The 19,018-nt window shown below is 47.8% G+C and overlaps 1 protein-coding gene across 1 annotated transcript in view; it reads right to left on the bottom strand.

The window, feature by feature from the left end:
• Window positions 1-12,681: 12,681 nt before the first annotated feature.
• LOC144146362 (phospholipid-transporting ATPase ABCA3-like) overlaps window positions 12,682-19,018 on the bottom strand; it is a 116,467-nt gene continuing 110,130 nt past the window's right edge. Inside the window, exon 19 of the mRNA XM_077678319.1 lies at window positions 12,682-12,965. Within this exon, the coding sequence (XP_077534445.1) occupies window positions 12,792-12,965 (174 nt within the window). The 3' untranslated portion in view covers window positions 12,682-12,791. The remainder of the gene's footprint in view (window positions 12,966-19,018) is intronic.

Genomic DNA, 19,018 nt, shown 5'->3' on the forward strand with positions numbered 1-19,018 from the left:
TTTCGAACTTTGTGGCTTGGAGGTATATTCCCGGCTTCCTCAACGTCCTCAGGGTTGAAATCAAACGCGGCTTCCTCAACGTCCTCAGGGTTGAAATCAAACGATTGCTGCGGCCGGGTATGGTGGCTAGCTGGTCCCGCTGCGATGCCCTTCCCTGCTGCGCTCATGTGCCGCGTTTTGATACCCCGCGTTCCCCTTCTCAGCTCTCTTGCTTCACCGCTGCGCTGTTGTTGTTCCTTCCCTGTTTGGGGTGCGTACTTAAGGTTTTGAGAGCGAACCATATATTGGCGGACTTGCACCGTCGGTGGTGGCCCACGCAGAAACGCCCTACGGCGACACCATTTTCTTCCACGTGAGGTCATGACGACGACGGTGATAATAATATTGATGATGATGATGCTCTTAATGATGATGTATTTGGCACGTACCCACTCGGAGGGATTGGCTAGATATGAAGTGTTGACGGTGCCCTTGTTCTAGCGTATACAGCAGCGGACCGTTTTTTCGGACTCCAAAAATTCGGACTTGTTGGATATTCCGGACTTTCTCGAGGAATCGCCAGTTCTACCATGAGTAATGTATATGAACAACAGATATTTCCAACAACGTGACGCCAAAAGTTCGATTTTCTGTGCAAAATGTTTTCCGACAGAGCCATGCTGCGACTTCGGGACGACCCCATTTTGAATCCTAAACCACCTGTCTAGCTTAGGATTGGATGGGGATTGGCTTGACTCCCGCCAGGGTAACAACTTTGATCTTGGAGGCCATTATTTGCATGTCGTCTGCGGAAGCAATCTGGAAAGCCGGAAACGGGTAATACGGGGCCAGATTTTTCGGTCACCACTTTTTACGCAGCAGGTGACGTTGAGTTATAAGAAACATCATCATCAGGTTTGTCCTGAACCATTCGCGACTTCTTCAGTCCTATTTAAATGAAATAGTGTTCGTGTTTGCGACTCGCAGATTTTACGGACTGCTGTTTCATCGGACTGTTTGGAACTGCTGTTTCGTTCTCCTCCGGGTCGTTAAAGTCGGTCACCTACTGTAGATTGAATTACAGATACAACCACTCCGGGGCATTCACTTTATACGGCACAGCGCTCGCTCCCGCGCGCACAATTGTAGCGCTATATCACGCCACAATAGGAGTCAATCAGAGTCGTCGCTCGCACCACGCCGCATCGCAGGTTCACCTTCTAGCGCGCCTTGAGTAGGCCCCCGCGTTGTTCGCTCCGAGAAAGAGCGGGCACCCTGCCCGAACGTAAACGCTCCTAATATTCGCAGACGAATGACCTACAATAACGTATACGAAACACTATATCCTTCGCATAACGCTCAGTGAAAAGAAAGGGTTTCGCTGATGGCTATGCATTTTCGTTTCGCAAATGCCGCTTTCACTTTGGCACAAATATTTTGGTTCTCGTTTTGTGGTCATTTATTTTCCATTTTGGTCGCTTTCGTCTTGGCTCAGCTCAAGCTCCGCGTGCACCCCTGTTGCCGGAGCGAAGGTTTTCGTTAAGGCCGTGTATAGAGTGCCGTCCGTCGGTTTTATAAGCACTCCACTATATCGACGTCCACCGGTGTTTTATGGCAAAATTGCCGCGTCCGGCAGTACATCGCTCTAGATAACGTAAAGCTAGCCAACCTAATCTAAACATAACATAAGCTAACCTAACGCACACAGAGAAATTATTTAAAACACCAAAAATAACCTAAAGACAAAAATTACACTTCAATTAAACAATGAAAAAAAGAAAGGGCCCATCTCCCCGCGAGGGGGACTCGAGTAAATGCGTCGCATAGGGGGTGGGTGTTTCGCTTTAACGTTTAGTGTTTGGGGAGTTGGTGGTAGTGAATGCGTTGTATCAGCAGCTTCTTGACGTAGTTTGAATGAGTCAAGGATATAAGGCGCGTTCGTGGCCTTTTATTCTGTGTCGGCTTTGTGGCGCAGTGGGTAGAGACCATGTACCTTGCGTTCCGCCCGCAGGGTCGTGGGATCGAAACCAGGCGCCGGTAAGTATTATTTTTTTATATAGTGTAGGGGGAGGGGTGCGGACCTGTTGTTGAGAGCGAGGAGGGTAGCGTGATGCGGGAGAGGAGAAGTGGGGGAGAGGGTGCACCTGGAACGGCTCTTGCAGACGCCGAGGCACGCCGACAACGCCGGGTGACATCGTGAGTTAAAGAAATGGTCTGCATTAAAAAAACAAAAAAACCTAAGCAAGAGCCGGTCTCGATCCACCGGCTCTGGGATCAATAAGCTAAGAGGGATCCTCCACTACAACGACAGACTCTTCGGAAGGTGCTATACTAGTGTTAAATATTCGAATGTCGTGGGACGGCACTCTAGCCATGCCTGCAACGATCAGCTAGAGTACCGTCGGACGGCACTCCAGACACTGCGTTCTCCAAAACTCGGCGCGCTTCATTCGGAAATTGCCTGGAAATTTCATTCTCGATTTTCTCCCCCGAATATATATTTTAACCATAAAGCTTAATTGCCGACTTTGTTCGCTTCTTTATTGGTGCTATTCGTGTTAGTAAATACGAGGACGTACCCTTGCAGAGACTGACTGCACTATCTCTTCCCCTGCAGAACAAAACTATAGGGACCGGGCGGCCGTTGTATGGCACCACCGTCGCTTCAGCGAACAGCGCCGTCCGTTGCGAACCGCTCGTCAGTGGAATGCCGGTGGCGGTCAGCGCAGCGTTATTGTGCATGGTTTTTTGTCGTTCTGTTGCGGTGCAGCTTGGAAAGCGTACATAACAACAAGAACGTTTTTCAGGTTGGTAAATCTCGAGCGTAGAGGTGACATTGACGAGGCATGCCATGTGTGCGATTTACGCCCATACTCAGTAATTACAAATAGCAGACGACGCTCAATGCGCCGAGCTGAAAGTCAAGCTGGAAGTAAAACCCCTTCTTTAGGGCAATTATTTAATTCCTTCATGCAGTTTGGCGCATCGAGGAGTATATTAGAGCTAAATGCTCCCACAAAGCCGGTGTGTGCAACTGATTCAGGAATGATGCGGCGCTGGCCTTTGGCAGTTGATGACGAAACGTCGTCGTGCACAAGCGAAAGACAAAGTTGGGGGGGGGGGGGGTGGCCTTCTAAGATTTGGCTCGAAACAGAAATCAGGATGGACGACGCTTCCGTAACCAGAAATTCTCTTACTACAGTAATCGGGAATCGTTTACAGAATAAATACAGCATCATAGTAGAACGTTATTGCCTGTCGTGGAAAAGCATTGCTTTACAAGAATTGCAACGGCTGCTGGCTAGCTGGTTATTGGTTTTTCAAAAACCAATGCCTGCATGGCTGAAGGACGCGAGACAGGATGTTGCCGAAAACCTGTACTCAGCTTCACAACTGAATGCTGCGGGCGGTTCACAAGCTGCCACCTGCGCTTGAAAAAGCATGCACTCCTCTGTCTAACGACGATGATGTTTTATAGCAAAGCTTCGTCGTGTCGGTTTACTTGATTGACTTCTTAATTTAAACTTTGAATATTGGAGCTTTGAATTTGACCAGCACGCAGTTTGGTTTTTTGATAGCAGCGCCTTTGACTTTGACCATTTCCCATTCGATTTCGCACGAAGAAAGCTTCGCTTTCAACCATCGTAACCGTTATACGGAGGGCTGGATGATTTTTCTGTTTAAGTTTGAACTTCTATGCAGCCGTCTCCAAATCCTAACTGCTTCCAGCGTGGTGAAATGCGTTTGTGCTGGAGGACTCGGGCTGATGCACCCATATTTGAGGCAACTAGTCGCGCCTTTTTGGTTTCTCTACAAGGCATTGCACGATTTTAGTTACTCGGCCAAGAATACTTAGCAAATAAAAAAAAAATGAAGGCTAAACATAACACTGGCACATTTTTTACCTATCGGTGCCAGCCTTTATTCCACGCAGGTGGTAAAGAAGGGATGGTTTGTTGCTTGGGCTGTCGGGTGGTTGAATAACTTTGGCCCTTTATAAAATGAACACTACAAACGTGGAAGTTCTACTTCGGCTCTCAGGCTCCCATGCTGTCACAGTGTCGCTCGCCAAAACCGAAGGCACAAAGCTCACGGTTACAGAAAGAAATTGTAAACTACGCCGACATTTCCACGGCTACACGGTAACCGATCTTAAACGCAAGTGGCTTTCTCTTCAAAGCACACATATCTTGGTATCTAAGCGTTAAGGCTGGCGTGGAAAGTGTAGACATAGAAACCGGTTAAGATAATTTAAAGTGGTAGAAAGGATACTAACATAAATAGCTTTATTCCTACTCAGATCGCGCGGAGCCATTCGCAGAACGCTGCGCAAAGCGCTCATGTCAATGTAGCCCATTCCAAAACGTAGAAGCGACCAATAAGGTCACGTAGCCGTTAGTGCATTTAAGAAGAAGGCTGTGTCTAGAGTGCTGTCGGACGGTATTATAACATCTCCACTATATCAACGTCCACCGGCGTTTTATAACAAAATCGCCGCGTCTGGCACTACGTAGCTCTAGATAACGTAAAGCTAGACAACCTAACCTAAACATAACATAACATAACCTAACGCACGCAAAGAAATCATTTAAAACACCAAAACTAACGTAAGCCATAATAATTTGTGTTCATTGTAAGATGAAAAAAAAAACCGAGGCCCAGCCGGTATCGAACATCCGTCTTTGGGACTACGAAGCTAACACGGATCCTCTACACTAAAACGACAGACACTTTGGTCGGAGCTTGCCTAGTTTTATATGTTCTAATGTCGTCGGACGGCACTCTAGCCATGTCGGCAGCGCTGAGCTAGAGTGCCGTCGGACGGCACTCTAGACACTGCGTAAGAAGAAACGAATACTAATAATGGTAGTTTTATTCGTACTCCCATGGGATGGAGCCAAGCGTAGATCGCTGAAAAAAGCGCTCATGTCATTGTAGCCCATACCAAGCTTTAGAAGCGTCCGACAAGTTTACATAGCCGTTACTGTATCTAAGAACCCAATAAATCTGTCTAGACTTCGTTTCACCGCACATATTTGCTCACAACACCACCAAAACATTCAAAGCACCGAAGCAAACACGGCAAAAACAACGAGAGGCTGTGTAGTGCAATGCACCGGCTCATTCCACAAACGAGGGAAGCGCCGACTGGTGGCGCCACCCGTCCAGCTGCCCGGTTCCAATATACATCGAATCACCACGAGTCCCGTAGGTATGCGTCCTTGCAAAACTGGAGGACCAGCATAAGTATGTCCCGCCTAGTTACCCAGTGCCCATTCGGGGAGACGACGTCTTCCAAAAAATTACGCCCACGTCCCCTCGCGGGAACCCTGGTGTGAATGCGACGCTGAGGGGGGTTCAAGCGCAACCAGAGAGCAACCGTCGACCGAAAGGCCGCCGGACAGCGGCACACCGGTTATATGCGCAGCGCGCCCGAAGGAGAGGAGACCGCGGAGAGAGAGAGTGCCGCGGCTATGAGGAAACACAATCCAACACAATCCACTTTAATCCGATCCAATCCAATCCAATCCAAGTCAAGTCAAGCCAAGTCAATCCAATCGAATCCAATCCAATGCCCCTCGCGAGAGAGTGTTCGCTATCGGAGAGGAGAGGGGGAGAGTGGCTGTGGATAACAACGGACGCACGCGGACAACAACGGACGCGCAGGAAGGACAGGGCCGCCGACAAGAGATGCTCTGAGCGTCGCATCTAAAAGGCGTGTGGAAGGAAAAAGGGAGAGGCGTCATTGCTGTACCGTATCCATATGAACTCACACGGACACCGTCGTGGTTCCACTTGTTAATCCTCTCCCCATCGCCCATGTGTCCAACCTGGGGTGAACTGAGCGAAATCTGGCATCACTTCATCGCCTGTCCGGAACTTGCGGTGGAGGGGTCAGCCTTGCTTAGGCAATTATAAATACTTTAACTGAAACTGTAAGGTTAACATTTGACAGCATTCCGCCTGGTTGAGAACTCACTAAAGAGAGATTCAATTATGATCCAACCAATAGTGCATAGACAACAAACGATGCTTCGAAGCCGGCTCGGCTTCTTCAGGGGTGACTGGTGCCACACTGGAGCTGCGTCTTATATTCTTTCAGCGTTACTGACCATGCGCAAACCCCTTCACTGCAGCATGCAAGCCGTGCGTACACATAGAGGGGAGCGTACCAAGCGAGCGGTTAAAGCTCCGTGGAGTTTGTTTAATAGCCAAAACTCAGGAATAGCCTCTTGCTCCAGTTTGTTACATTTCCATGGATGGCCCTTCCGGAGAAGTTAATTTTGTGGGCGGCCACTTGACAGTACTCGGCTACTTTGCCGCCTTCTTTGTTCTGTTTCCAGACGCCGTTCGTGTATTCCCTAATCCACTCCGGGAGATTTTTCGTTTCACCAATGCGTGACGCGGAACACTCAGCAGTCGAAATACGGTAAACGACTCCGTGCGTTTTCTCCATTGTAGCACGGTCTTTAGGGTGGAGATTACGCGGCCGATAGTTGTTGAAGACTTCTGGACGATGCGCACTCCTCTTCAGAAAACTCAGGCCAAGGCCTAGCTCGTTCTTGGGATTCAAGGGGCACCGGAACGCGTTTCAGAGTTCCGACGGTTCATGTCCTCTTTGGGTTTATCGCCCTCTTTTGCTCTCTGCGGTGGATTACGCAGCGAATGAAATTTTTTTGGGTAGCCGTTTTTCTGGAGGTCCGCAATTACACGGCTTTCTTCTCTTGTGCTCGGATTCAGAAGAGCAAATCGTGTCTGCTCTGTTGAATAAAGAGGACAAAACAGAGGCCTTGTGGGTGAGAGGGTGAACCGAATTAAAATTAAGGTAGCTACCCGTGTACGTCGGCTTCCTGTGAAAGGTGAACACCAGACGTTTGACTCCTCTCGTCACTTGGACGTCAAGAACGAAAATGGATCCGTCGCGTTCACATCCATGTGAACTGAATGGCGGGGTGGGTGGAATTTATATGTTTTCTCCGGCTTTCAACGGTTGAGGTCTTCTCTAGGCGGAAATAATCGTCGAAATAGCGCAGAAAAAGTTTTGGTACCGGCTAGAAGAAGCTCAAAGCTTTTTCTCCTACGTGCTCCATGGTCATGTTAGCCATTGTTATGGAGTTGGAGGCCCCATTACGGTTCCACTTTTTTGTTTGAAAATTGCTCCATTGTGCGAGAAACATGCAGCATAATTATATTTCTCTTTAGTAGCTTCAGAACAATACAGAATTCTGTAAAATGTTCACATTCAAGTCTATCAGCCATGGCTTCGGCCACGACACCATGCAGCTCGTCGAGCGCTACATACGCATCAAAAAATGCATCTCAGTCTTCAAAACGCATCTGCACTTCAATCAAACCTGCAAAGAAAGGAAAGTTGTCCATCAAAGCCTGCGTCTGAAACGGCCGGTGTCGACGTACGAAGGTACAAAAATCGTCAGTAAAGCAGAACATCGACTTGTCAACACCCGCCTCTACAAATGAAACGCCGCACTCAGGAAGAAGGATCGGGACCTGTACTTTGCCAGGTGCCAACTGGAGCACCGCATCCCTGAACTGATGGCCTCCGTCGACTAATTTGCCGACACCGTGGCGGCGTCGACTGCGGACAAACACCGGATCACGCAAAAAAAGAAATGTTCTTGTTCGTGGATAAAGCGCTGCCGAAAAATACCTAGGATCAAGGTTTTCCCTCACCGGGAAAACATCGACTCATGTACAACACCACAGCCACTTTGTTCAACTTCCTTAGATGTGAGCATTGACGAAAACGGGTGCCTGGTCTCGTTCGACATTGTGTCTTTGTTCACCAATGCGCCCGTGCTTATGGCTGTATCCGCTGCCCGAACTGCTCTCAAAAATGACTCAACCCTCAAAGAAAGGACGCCCTTCACTGCCGACGAGCTATGCCTTGGCCAGGACATATTTTTCTTACAATGAGGCAATTCGCAAACGAAAAGTGGAACCACAGTGGGGGCATGCGTCTCCGTAACAATGAATAACTGTACCCTGAGCTCCTTGTTGCTGCGACCTAATCTTTTTCTTCGCTATGTCGATGGTTGTTTTCGCATAGAGACGACCTCCACCGTTGACAGCCTAAAAAAACATCTAAATTCCACCCACCTCGCCATCCACTGCACGGTTCAATGTGAAAGCCACGGCTCATTCCCTTTCTTGACGCTCAAGTGACGGGAGGAGTGAAGAGCCTGGTGATCACCGTTCACAGGAAGCCGACGTACACGGGTCGCTAGCTTCAGTTTAATTCGGCTCAACCCGTCAGCCCCAAGGCGTCTGTTGTGTCCTCTTTGTTCCACAGAGCGGATCCCATTTGCTCGTCCGAATTGGAACGCAAAAAAGAAGAGACCGGGTAATTGCGGTCCTTCAGAAAAACGGCAACCCAATTAAGTTCATTCACTCCGTAAATTGCAGCAGAGAGCACGGGAGGGTGACAAACACATCTAATTCATCGACCATCGGAACTTTTAAACGCGTTCCGGTGCCTTCCACATCGTCCACAAGCATTCTACACCAACAGGCCGCCTAATCTCCCGCCGAAAGACCAAGCGACAATGGAGAAAGCGCCTGGAGTCGTTTACCGTATTCCGTGCGCTGAGTGCCTCGCGTCGTACAACGGTGAAACCAAAAATCTCCTGGACAGCATTAGACAACACAAAAATGACGTCCGCAAACAGAACAGAGAACGCAGAAAGTCGCCGAGAACTGTGAAGTGGCTGATGACAAAATTGACTTCCCCGGAACGGTCATCCGTGAAAGGGAAATAAACCGAAAAAAGATCCTTTTCCTCGTGTCGAGGCATGTTCAACGAACCCCACGGAGCCTTAATCCCTCGCTTGGTATGCCCCCTGTATGTATACACAGGGGTTGCCTGCCGCAGCGAAGGGCTTTGTTCGAGGTCAGCAACACTGAAAGGATATAAGACGCAGCTGACGTGTGGCCCCAGTCGCCCCTGGAGAAATATTGGTTGGACCATAATTAAATTCCTCTTCTTCTGAAACTCATTTCTTTTGCTGGAAATTTGGATCTATAACTCGCGTGACGCCCTCAGAAATTGTAAACAAAACTCTCTGACACGCTGGCACAGAAGAAATGCGCTTTGAAATCTTACCCTGCAACTGCAACAAACTGCATGATGCTTTTGAAATTTATCGCACATTAATACCCAAAACAGTTGCAGCACTTCTTCTCAATAATCGGCGTTTTTCGTGGCTAAGTGCGCCTGGTCTTCTCACCAGCCGTTACGAGCATCTCTGCTGCGGTGTGACCTCAGTGCCGCACGCACTATAGGCGAACTATTGGTACAGTGCAGGCAAAGTGGTGACCCCAGAGGTGGTGACCTTGGAAGAATGATAGCTGGTACCCGGTGGTTCGTGGTTGAGTTCCCCTCACGGCCTAGCTGGCCGCACGGGTCCCAGCTGCACCAGCTAAGCCCTGCGCGGAACTCAACCATGAACCAGCTGGTACAAGGTATCATTTTTTCTTGGGCATGTAGCGTAATGGTAACGCACTACGCTCCTCGGGCTCGATTCCGACGCGAACTACAACACGCCCAATTTTCTTTTTCTTGTGTTTTCTAATGCGGGAGCCATTTTCCACCCGACAAAAACGCTGCATTTTCTCACAATGGTGCAGTTACAGATTTCACATTTCAGAAAATGAAATGTCGTCTCGCGCAATGAGTAGCCTTGGTCAAACATAAACCGTATTTGCACGATTTTAACGCGCAGGTTCTGTCTCTAAAAGTGCTCTTAAAATATGCGTGCGTGTTACAATGGACCTCAAAACCAAAGTTGCCTTCAATTTTCCCCTATTTTGTTTTAAAGTGGCCATGCAGACAAAAAAAATTGTTTTATTCCAAATATTTTTTTGTACTGCCCCAGCGCTTCTCCGGAAGCAACTATGCTTTACTCACTGACAAATTAATCAATTTAACATTTTGTTTCTCCCGCCAAACGTGTGTTTTCCGGACGTTGGTAATGACATCATATGTGCTGGGGAGCATTGTTTACCGTTAGTCAACCTAGATGGCGCCACAATACCACGGCGGGCCATTTTCTGCCTTTGTTTTGACCGTTTTTGTACCTGGCTTGTTTTAGGGGCGAAGCCCCTTAAGGCCTAGGGCTGTTGGCGTCTCCTGTCGTCGTCGTCGTCGTCGTCGTCGTCGCCGCCGTAATCGTCGTCGTAATTGTGCTTTCATGTAGTCACGCTATTGATACACCGAGAAAGTCGTTTACTCTTCGCGCCAGAACGTAACGCGTCTTAATAAAACACCGGAATACTCGTTTACGCCTCGCGATGGAGCGCATCGAAACGCGAACTAAAAAAAAAAAAAACACCGGGACACTCCTTTACTAGAGAGCTTCGGGCTTAAAAGACAAGAGACTTACAGCAAAGCTGTAAACCTCTACCCCGCAACGGTTTTATCTCCGTTGGAAAAACGCCAAGGCGCCAAGAATACACTTATACACTGCATGCTTCGCCCCTCCCCAGGTTGCATTAAAGGGGCCATGCAGACAAAACGTAGGTTTGATTCATTCGATAGACTGCCTCGCTAGAATCATATACTGACCTTTCTTTTGACGTAAACATCGCTCCTACCCTACTGCGTCGCTTCCTCGAATCCCCACAGCTCCCCCTCTTTAAGCCACGTTCCCCCGTATCCGCACAGAATCCCTACCTAAGAATATGAACCTCTCCAGGCATGCCACCCGTCGTTTTCTACGCTGTAAAGCCCTTACCAAACGTGTCTCCTTCGTAGAAAAGTAGGAATCGGTGGTATATTTTACAGACACCAGTCATTTTTCCTCCACGCGAACAGGAACCGTAGCAATTTTACGCCACTAGCGTGTCGCGGGTTTCCGCACGAACGCCTTTTTTCTGCAGAAGAGCACTCCATCACTGTTGCCATAGAGCCTTCTGCTCTCACAACCTCCACCGAACACCCCACTTACATTTTCACAGATTAGCAATCCAACATCCGAAATTATTTACGCTATACCGTCAACCCCTTTTGTTCTAACCTCCTGACCGACACTTTCAACAGACATCCTTCTCACCTCTTTGTCCTGGAATGGGTATCTGGCCACACTAACATGGACGGTAACATAAGAGTAAGCACGCTTTCCCGAGATCTATCCCCGGGTCCCTCTATGCTCTGGTCAACCTCATACCATATCCTTCTTCCACTCGTCTTCATGATCGGGCGACCCGTAAATTCACTTCACCCTCCTACTGCCTCGCCCTCCAAGTCTACCCTTCTCCAGACCTGCGCCTCACTCGCGCCAAGACCCGAGCCTCACTCGCGCTCCCTCCCATCTCATCACATTCTGTCCCCCAACCTGTCCTTGTGGCGCGTACCCCTCTATCCCACACTCCTTCTGAGACTGTCATCCCCCGAAGCTTTCCCCTTCCTCTCTCGAATCACCTCACCGGACACTTGGCTGGCTCCCCCGCCCGGAACAGACGTTCGGGCCGCCCAGGAAGCTCTCTGCCTTCATATCCAGAAGATCTCCGAGGACATTCCGGAGTACTATTAGGACAGTGATGCCTCAGGATCCATCGTTTAGCTGACCTGGACAGGTCCGTAACTGGGCAATAAATGTTCTCTCTCTCTCTCTCTCTCTCTCTCTCTCTCTCTCTCTCTCTCTCTCTCTCTCTCTCTCTCTCTCTCTCTCTCTCTCTCTCTCTCTCTCTCTCTCTCTCGTTGTGGCGAGAGAGTCGTGGGCTCGAAACCGGGCGCCGCAGCGTCAGTTGCACTTTTTCCGTGACGGATATGGCGTCACTCAGATCTTGGTGTAAAAAACAGTATCGTGTTAATATACGCGATCTATATAAAGTAGGCGCCGCGGCTGCGCTGTCAAGTTCGTTCAACGCTCCGTCAGTGGCAAAACGCTGGGCAGACCGTCGCCAGCCGTACCCTCAACTGACGGCATCCCACCAAAGCGGCTGTCTCATCGTAACCAATGGCGGCACACACATTGTCTCAGCTAATAAAATAGGGGTGTGGCAGAAGATTATTTCGCGTGTTTCAAAAACAAAAAAAAAACAGTGCTAGATTACGAGTAGAAAGAAAATAAAATGTATCCTACTAGGAAAACTAACTCAGTTTATAGCGGTTCTGTCACCATAACAATGTGTGTGATTTAAAATAAATGGTTGGCAAAGAAATTGATGTTGACTATTTCGTTAACGAAGTTGAGGCTCATCTGCTAAATGAAAGGGGCAACAACCCGGTACGAATCGGCCTTAGGATATTCGCCGGCACGTTCCTTATTTTTAATTTTTTCAATAGCCCCACGTCATCCTGCCGTCAGCAAATGCCAATCCGTGTCTTATATTTAGCGGCTTACCTAGAAGAACTCGTACCCGAACCCGGTTTCGTACAGTTGCGACATGTGCCATCGGTGCTAAGATGGAACAGACATAGCAAATATGGTTTGGGCCTGTCCATACACGACCACGGTAGGTAACAACACCCCTAATATGGAGCGAGAGGAGACCGTATTGCTCAGTTTCAGCCCAGCGGATAGAGTACGCAGGGGCTGTTCGGCTGGCCTAAAAGGCTGCTACTGCCCAAATGCCCATCACTTTATTCATGAACGTATTGCTGTCACACTCTCCAAGAAAGGGGGTGGATCTTTTTTGAGCAATGGTCACCTTTATTTTTACACACAGTGCACCTATGCACACACTGTACTACTCATTGCTCGCAGTGTTCAGTCTTTCCCAAGGGAATCGAACAAAGCAAGCACTGGTGAGAAGCAAGGAAGAACCGAAATCTTTGGCGGTGCCTGAACGTCCTACTTAATCTGACCCTGACCCGCACCAGCTTTGGCGAAAGCTATGAAGATCTGCTCCACAGTGTTGTCACCAACGATGGCGTATTCAAGCGCGAAGTCTTTCTCGAGGGCCTCCACCTTTGTGAAAAGCTCACTCCACGGGATGCGCTCCACCAGGTGATAGCTGAACACATTCTGAAAAAAAGAAGGACGTTCGCGCCGTTAGAGAAGCGTAACAAAACTTAAATCCGCGATCGCTCAGAGGAACAAATATATGAACTATACAAACAAAAACGATTAAATTTGACATTGGAGTCACATTCGGCACGAGTATAACGTTTCGAACCAATTATTTAAATCACAACCACGTACAATCGAGTCACACTTTTTCATGTATTCGTTCGTGGTGCTGCACGCCATACGCCACCAATTTACGCAGAAGAGTGGGTTGAAGGCGCTGCTTTCTCTTTATTTCATAAAGAGGCCTAACGAGAAGTAAAGGTTTCCTCCACTAAAATTACTTTTTGTTACTTGTATGCTTCATCTACATCGCAGGAAAAATTGAGGACTGGGTGAGTTGCTATTTTACAACGGCCACCGTGCAGACAGGACGAAGAAGAGAGAGAGAGAGAGAAATAACATTTATTTACACATCCAGGATACGAAGAGAGACAGGAACGGGGTGGTCCACTTCCCTGAAAATCTTTTTTGAAAACACGAGCTATTTTATCCCCAACCATGTCGCTAACAATTGCACTGGAAAGAAATGCCACTAGCCTGCACATCAAAACTGATGCAGTGAGCATTCGAGGCATTCTAGGCCTAGGTATGTAGCCACTGCATCGCTGTAACCTAGAAAAGTTGCAGAACTGAAGCACTGTTGTTAACAACATACCCTAGGTTAGGCGGCTAAAACTAGCTGATATTACGTACTTGCAATCACGGTGGTTGCAATATTTTTTATTGACTCAACATATACCTGTCATTCTTTCAACAAATCTCGAACGAATCTCACGTGTTTATTTACAGCGCTTACTTTACCTAAGGGCCTAGGTCGGCATGCTCGCTCACGAGTGCACTCACACACCACCACTCCCCTCTCATGAGCAGTGGTGAGTGAGCCTCGCCATCGTTTTTACCTGAGTGCGAATGAGTTCAGCTCTCACGCGCAGTGAGCCCCGCTCACCTCTCGCGACTGCGAGTGCCACTGGCGGCGAGCCCCACTCACCACTCGTGAGTGCAAGAGCAACTCCCGGGGTTCCCCGCTCACCACTCGCGAGTGCGAGTGCCACTCGCCGTGAACCCAACTCACCACTCACGAGTACACTCACTACACTCACGCCATTTCAGGGGCTTACCGCGGTGAGCGCCACATTGCACTCGTGCTCGCTGTTGGCTATTTGTCACAGGCGCCGCTCGCTGGGATGGTTGTTAATGGCGGGATTTCTTTTAGCTTCGGAAATATGTCGTCAATGAGCGCCTGCTAAGGGGCACCATAGAAAAGAATTTTCCGGCCGCGTGTTGATTTAGGAATATGATTTGAATCGCCTTCTGACGCCGTAATGCACTAATACGGTTTTGTTTCATGACTCATGGAGGGTCTGCTGCACACAGTCGCGTGCAGCAGACGAGGAGTGGTGAGCGCGATCGCGAGTGAGTGCGAGTGGTGACTGCGAATGGTGAGCGTGAGTGAGTGCAAGTGGTGATGGTGAGTGGTGAGCGTGAGTGTGAGTGGTGAGGGTTACTAGTGAGCGTGAGTATGAGTGAGTGCACGAGAAAAAATGTTTTTCTGTGTGATTGAGTGGCGCCCAGTTTTGTCAAGAAATGACTAATGGGTATCGTCACGAATTCTACACCAACTCTTCCACCTAGGAGCATCCCGTGTCACAAGCAGCTCCACGTGCCTAAATAAGAGCTCCCGTGCGATATTTCCACGGTACTGCGATGTGTAACAGTATATGCAGCTAGCATGAACCCCGGAACATTTCTAATTCCCCAAGTTATCATTACACGATATGACTGCCAAGGAGGCCTTACAGCTCTAAAGCCGCGTTGCAGTGGACGCAGGGGGGAAGAAATATCGTCCGTGGATAGGCACTCAAGTGGCTACTACCTGTACTGCTGCTAACGAGAAGAATCGATTAGAAGGGAAAAGCGCGCGCGTTTTCCGTTTATATAGGGACGGGACGGGCGTTCTATGGCACCAACTAAACCGCTCAACTGAAAGAGTTCTATATACATTGGTAATTTGCAGTGAATTGTGTGGCTGTGTCGGTTATTACGTTCATGCTTACTACGTTAGCATGTTTCTTTTTCGTGGTAAAATCATGGAGTTCTATACCCCACATTGTACATCCACAACATTGCGTGCTTTTTCTGTTAATCTAGGTGGTTGGATTGATTTCTCCTTCGTCCCTCGCTCGGTCAAGCCTGTTTTTAAGCGCACTATCTCATGCACTCATACTTGTGTATATACAGGAAGATCAAAATTAAGGTGTTAGGTTTGTTTAAAAAAAGGTGTTAAATTTACGTGAAAACCACCTCTGCAGTGAGGTTATGCGCCCAGGGGGACACATAATTAGGTGGTAGTTATTGGTGTCGATGGTCTAATTACCTAAAATTGAATAATTAACTTTTTAAGGGTTGCAGTTAGCACGCGTGTTAGTATTGAAAAGCTATTCGCAATTGTCTTCCTACGCAGTTTCATTTGGCAGAATTCTGGCGGACCCTTACTCCGAGATATGAAACTGCTAAATTTAAGGGCCGTTCGCATGATTACGGATGCTAGACCGCGAAGACCAGCCCAAAGTTCCTCTCCTTTGTTCTGTGTTCCGATAGGTGTTCAGAGTACTGCAGATTTGGATAACTCCAGCCAAGACTGAAAGTTTTGCAGTTATCAATTTCCCTATGCCGCCACCCCCTTGTGGCGGCATAAAGACCGTTCAGAAAGGAGCTTTGCGCTGGTCTTCGCTTTCTAGCATGCGTAATCATGCGTATGGCAATTAAACTTCGTATTTCGATATCTCAGAGTACGGATCCGCTAGAACAATTCTGCTAAATGAAACTGCGTGAACATCCCATTGCGTCCAACTTTTCAATACAAAGATGCCTGCTTACTGCAGCCACTAAAAAGTTAATTATTCAATTTTAGTTAATTAAGCCACCGAAATCAATAATTACCACCTAATTCTGTGCCCCGCTGGCGCCAAACTTTACTGTATAAGTGGCTTTTACTGTAGAAGTGGCTGTAGAAGTAAATAGAAGTGCCTGATTTAAAAAAAAATCTGTCCTTAAAAAACCTTTCTCGTATGTTTTGGATATTATCTGTTTTGCTGCGCTTCCGCACTGTTGCTGCAACTTGCGCGGGTTTTAAGCGACAGTGAAGTGGCTTATGTGCAACTTTTTCTTTTTCTTTCCCCATAACCGTGTACAGTTTATGGAAAATAAACTATTACATATTACATATTACACCGTCGCTTCAACGAACAGCGCCGCTCTTGGCAAACCACCCGTCATTGGAATGCCGAGGCCGTCACCGCGGCGTAGTTATGCCTGACTTTTCATTATGCTGACAAACGGCGACATTTATGCCTGACAAACGGCGACATTTCATTTTTTGTTAAGGTTAAAGCTTAGTTATTTCATCACTACATGCTCAGTTTTTTTAGACAAACTCAAGGAAGCGCACGAACAGGTGCATCTTTAAGATTTTGGTACCTCATTTTCAAGCCGCTTTTTGTTATTCTAAGTTTTTTTTGAAATTTTCTGCGACAAACGGTAGTTGCCTTACTTGGCTACGAATATTCAAATTCCGTGACTTTTGCTTCGTTTGGTTCGATTCGTTTCATTTCGTTTGTATTGTTCTGTTGTAAACTGCCGAAAGGTGTTTACAAGCCCACTGCAGTAGTCGAACTCGTGCTAAGTGCTCCCTTTTTAAATAAACCATATTCAGGTATCCCGCCTTTCAGCCTGGTGCTGTATAAAGCTCCTCGTGTGGAAACCGTTTTGATTCAGGCCGGTGGAAATTAATGTTGACAGTATTATTCGTACTCATGCGGTTGGAGCCACGTATACAGGCCCGCAAAAGGCAGAACTGTCCATACCAATCAGGTTTACGTACCCAATCTCAGAAGCGTCCCACGAGTTCCCGTAGGTGTTTGTGCAACCGACAACTCAACACGTCTGTATGGTGTTTCACCAGACATATCGACTGACAACTACACCTGAACATTTAACATTCGGCGCAAACACTACAAAAAAAAACAAAAAAAAAACGGAATGCTGCGCGCTGCAATGCGGCGGCCGATTCCAGTAACGCGATGAGCGCCGAACGACGCCGCTACGATACAGCTGCCCGTCCGCCTATTTCCAAAAGCTTCGCTGCACAGCGCCCCACGTGACATGCCTTTTCGCGCGATGCAGAACGTAATTAAACGTGCTGGTACACTGCGGCCCAAGGTTAAAGCGACTTAAACATATCTAATCACTATTATTAACCAGAAACAACAGACCAATTGAGTTTAGAGAAAAAAAGAAATAAATAATTAAACCGTGTTGGGCTCGAACCCATTCTTTTAGCACCAGTACCCAGAACCTTACTTCGAAGCCACCAAGCCAGAACAGCGACCTCGTTTTTATAGGAGGTCAATAGAATAGCTCGTGCAGGGACATCACACATGTCATGTGGGGCGCTGTGAAGCTAAGCGTTTGGAGACATGCTGCCCTGACCCTGCAATTCAAACGTTTACGCGGTCGAACTTGAGTACTGCATAAATCCGCAGAAGACCTTCAATAAGAAAGGGCAAGGCGCGGTGCCAAAATGCAGCGATTTCTTTGGCTCTTGCCACAATCTTATCCGCCTACACAAGTAGTTTTTACATATTAGCAACAACATCTTTTTCTAGGAGGAACGATCCCACTGCTCAAAATGTGTAGAGCCAAGTTCTGCTTAAACTAAGCAGTATAAAACTAAGCGAAAGTAGGGATGATAAAAAGCAGGAGTGCTTTTTTTCAGATTCCTTTTGAAGAGAAGCGCGGGAACGCAAAGCTTCTCCTTTGTCTCACGGTCTCTAGAACAACAGAAATGTGGCACCAAGGAGTAAGCTTAACGGGTGAAATTATCTTACTACCGTTATTGCATTGCGCATAGTTATTGTCACGTAGCCAAAGATGACGCAGTTGGCTTGAACGAAAAGCAAGTTTATAGGAGCCAACTTGTGCTCCCCTAACAACTTAAAAAATACACGGGCGGCGAAGCAGCAGTCAAGAAAGTGACGCGACCAGGCGGCGAGCGTCGGCGAATCGAATATCGCTGCGCCTGCTCTGAGAAAATTTATCCTTGTGCGCGAATGTTTCTCGAACCGAATTACATCCAGAACACTGTAGATCAAAGAGGATTATTCTAGGCTGTTGACGTCATTTCGAAACGCTCTCCCTTTCAAAACAGATAAAACGTGTGGCATAAAAATAAAGAAGGGAACACGCGCTTCACTTAGCACTAAGATAACACAGACCGGCGCTGCCGGGTGGTAAAACCATAACCTAAATAAACAAACGTGATGCATGGTTCGCGGCAATTTACAAAATAAAGTGCAGAGCCTTGATGTTATTTTCATTGTGATTGATTGATTGCAGTGTTTAACGCGCCGACGCAACGCAGGCGATGAGGCGCGCCGTAGTGGAGGGCTCCGGATTAATTTTGACCACCTGGGGATCTTTAACGTGCGCCGCAATCTCGCGCACACGGGTGTTGTTGCTTTTCGCTTCCATCAGAAAAGCGGCTGCCGCAGTTATTTCCATTGTGCCAGAAGAATACGCATTCCACGTAGGTGTAGCGCTTCGGATGGATACTCGGTAACGCGGTTTCAGCTGCCCACACGAAGACAAATGCGAGCCCCTGTGACAAGAACGTCACAAGATATAACCAGCCCAAACCTCGTTCAAAGCGCTTTTCTCCTTCAACGAAGAACCAAGGGATGTTTCCGCATTTCTGCTTGAGAAATGTACACAACGAACTTAGCGTGTGTCCTGACACTTGCCTATAAACGATTGGAAAAAAAGGCAGCAAGCGACTGGGAGAATCACTTCAGCTTTGAAATGGAGCTCAGCCGCCGACGACTGGCTGTGATGCGCACAAAAGCTAAGGGATAGGGATTACTTTCTTACCACCTGGAGCCGTTTTGTCACCTATTCTCTCCGCACTATCGTTTTTACTGCAAAGCAGTGTATATCTAACCCCCCCAGTTTTC

This window comes from Haemaphysalis longicornis, unplaced genomic scaffold (assembly GCF_048455015.1).
Source record: "Haemaphysalis longicornis isolate Haplotype H1 unplaced genomic scaffold, Haemaphysalis longicornis Haplotype H1 scaffold_7, whole genome shotgun sequence".
Taxonomy (NCBI): Eukaryota; Metazoa; Arthropoda; class Arachnida; order Ixodida; family Ixodidae; genus Haemaphysalis; species Haemaphysalis longicornis.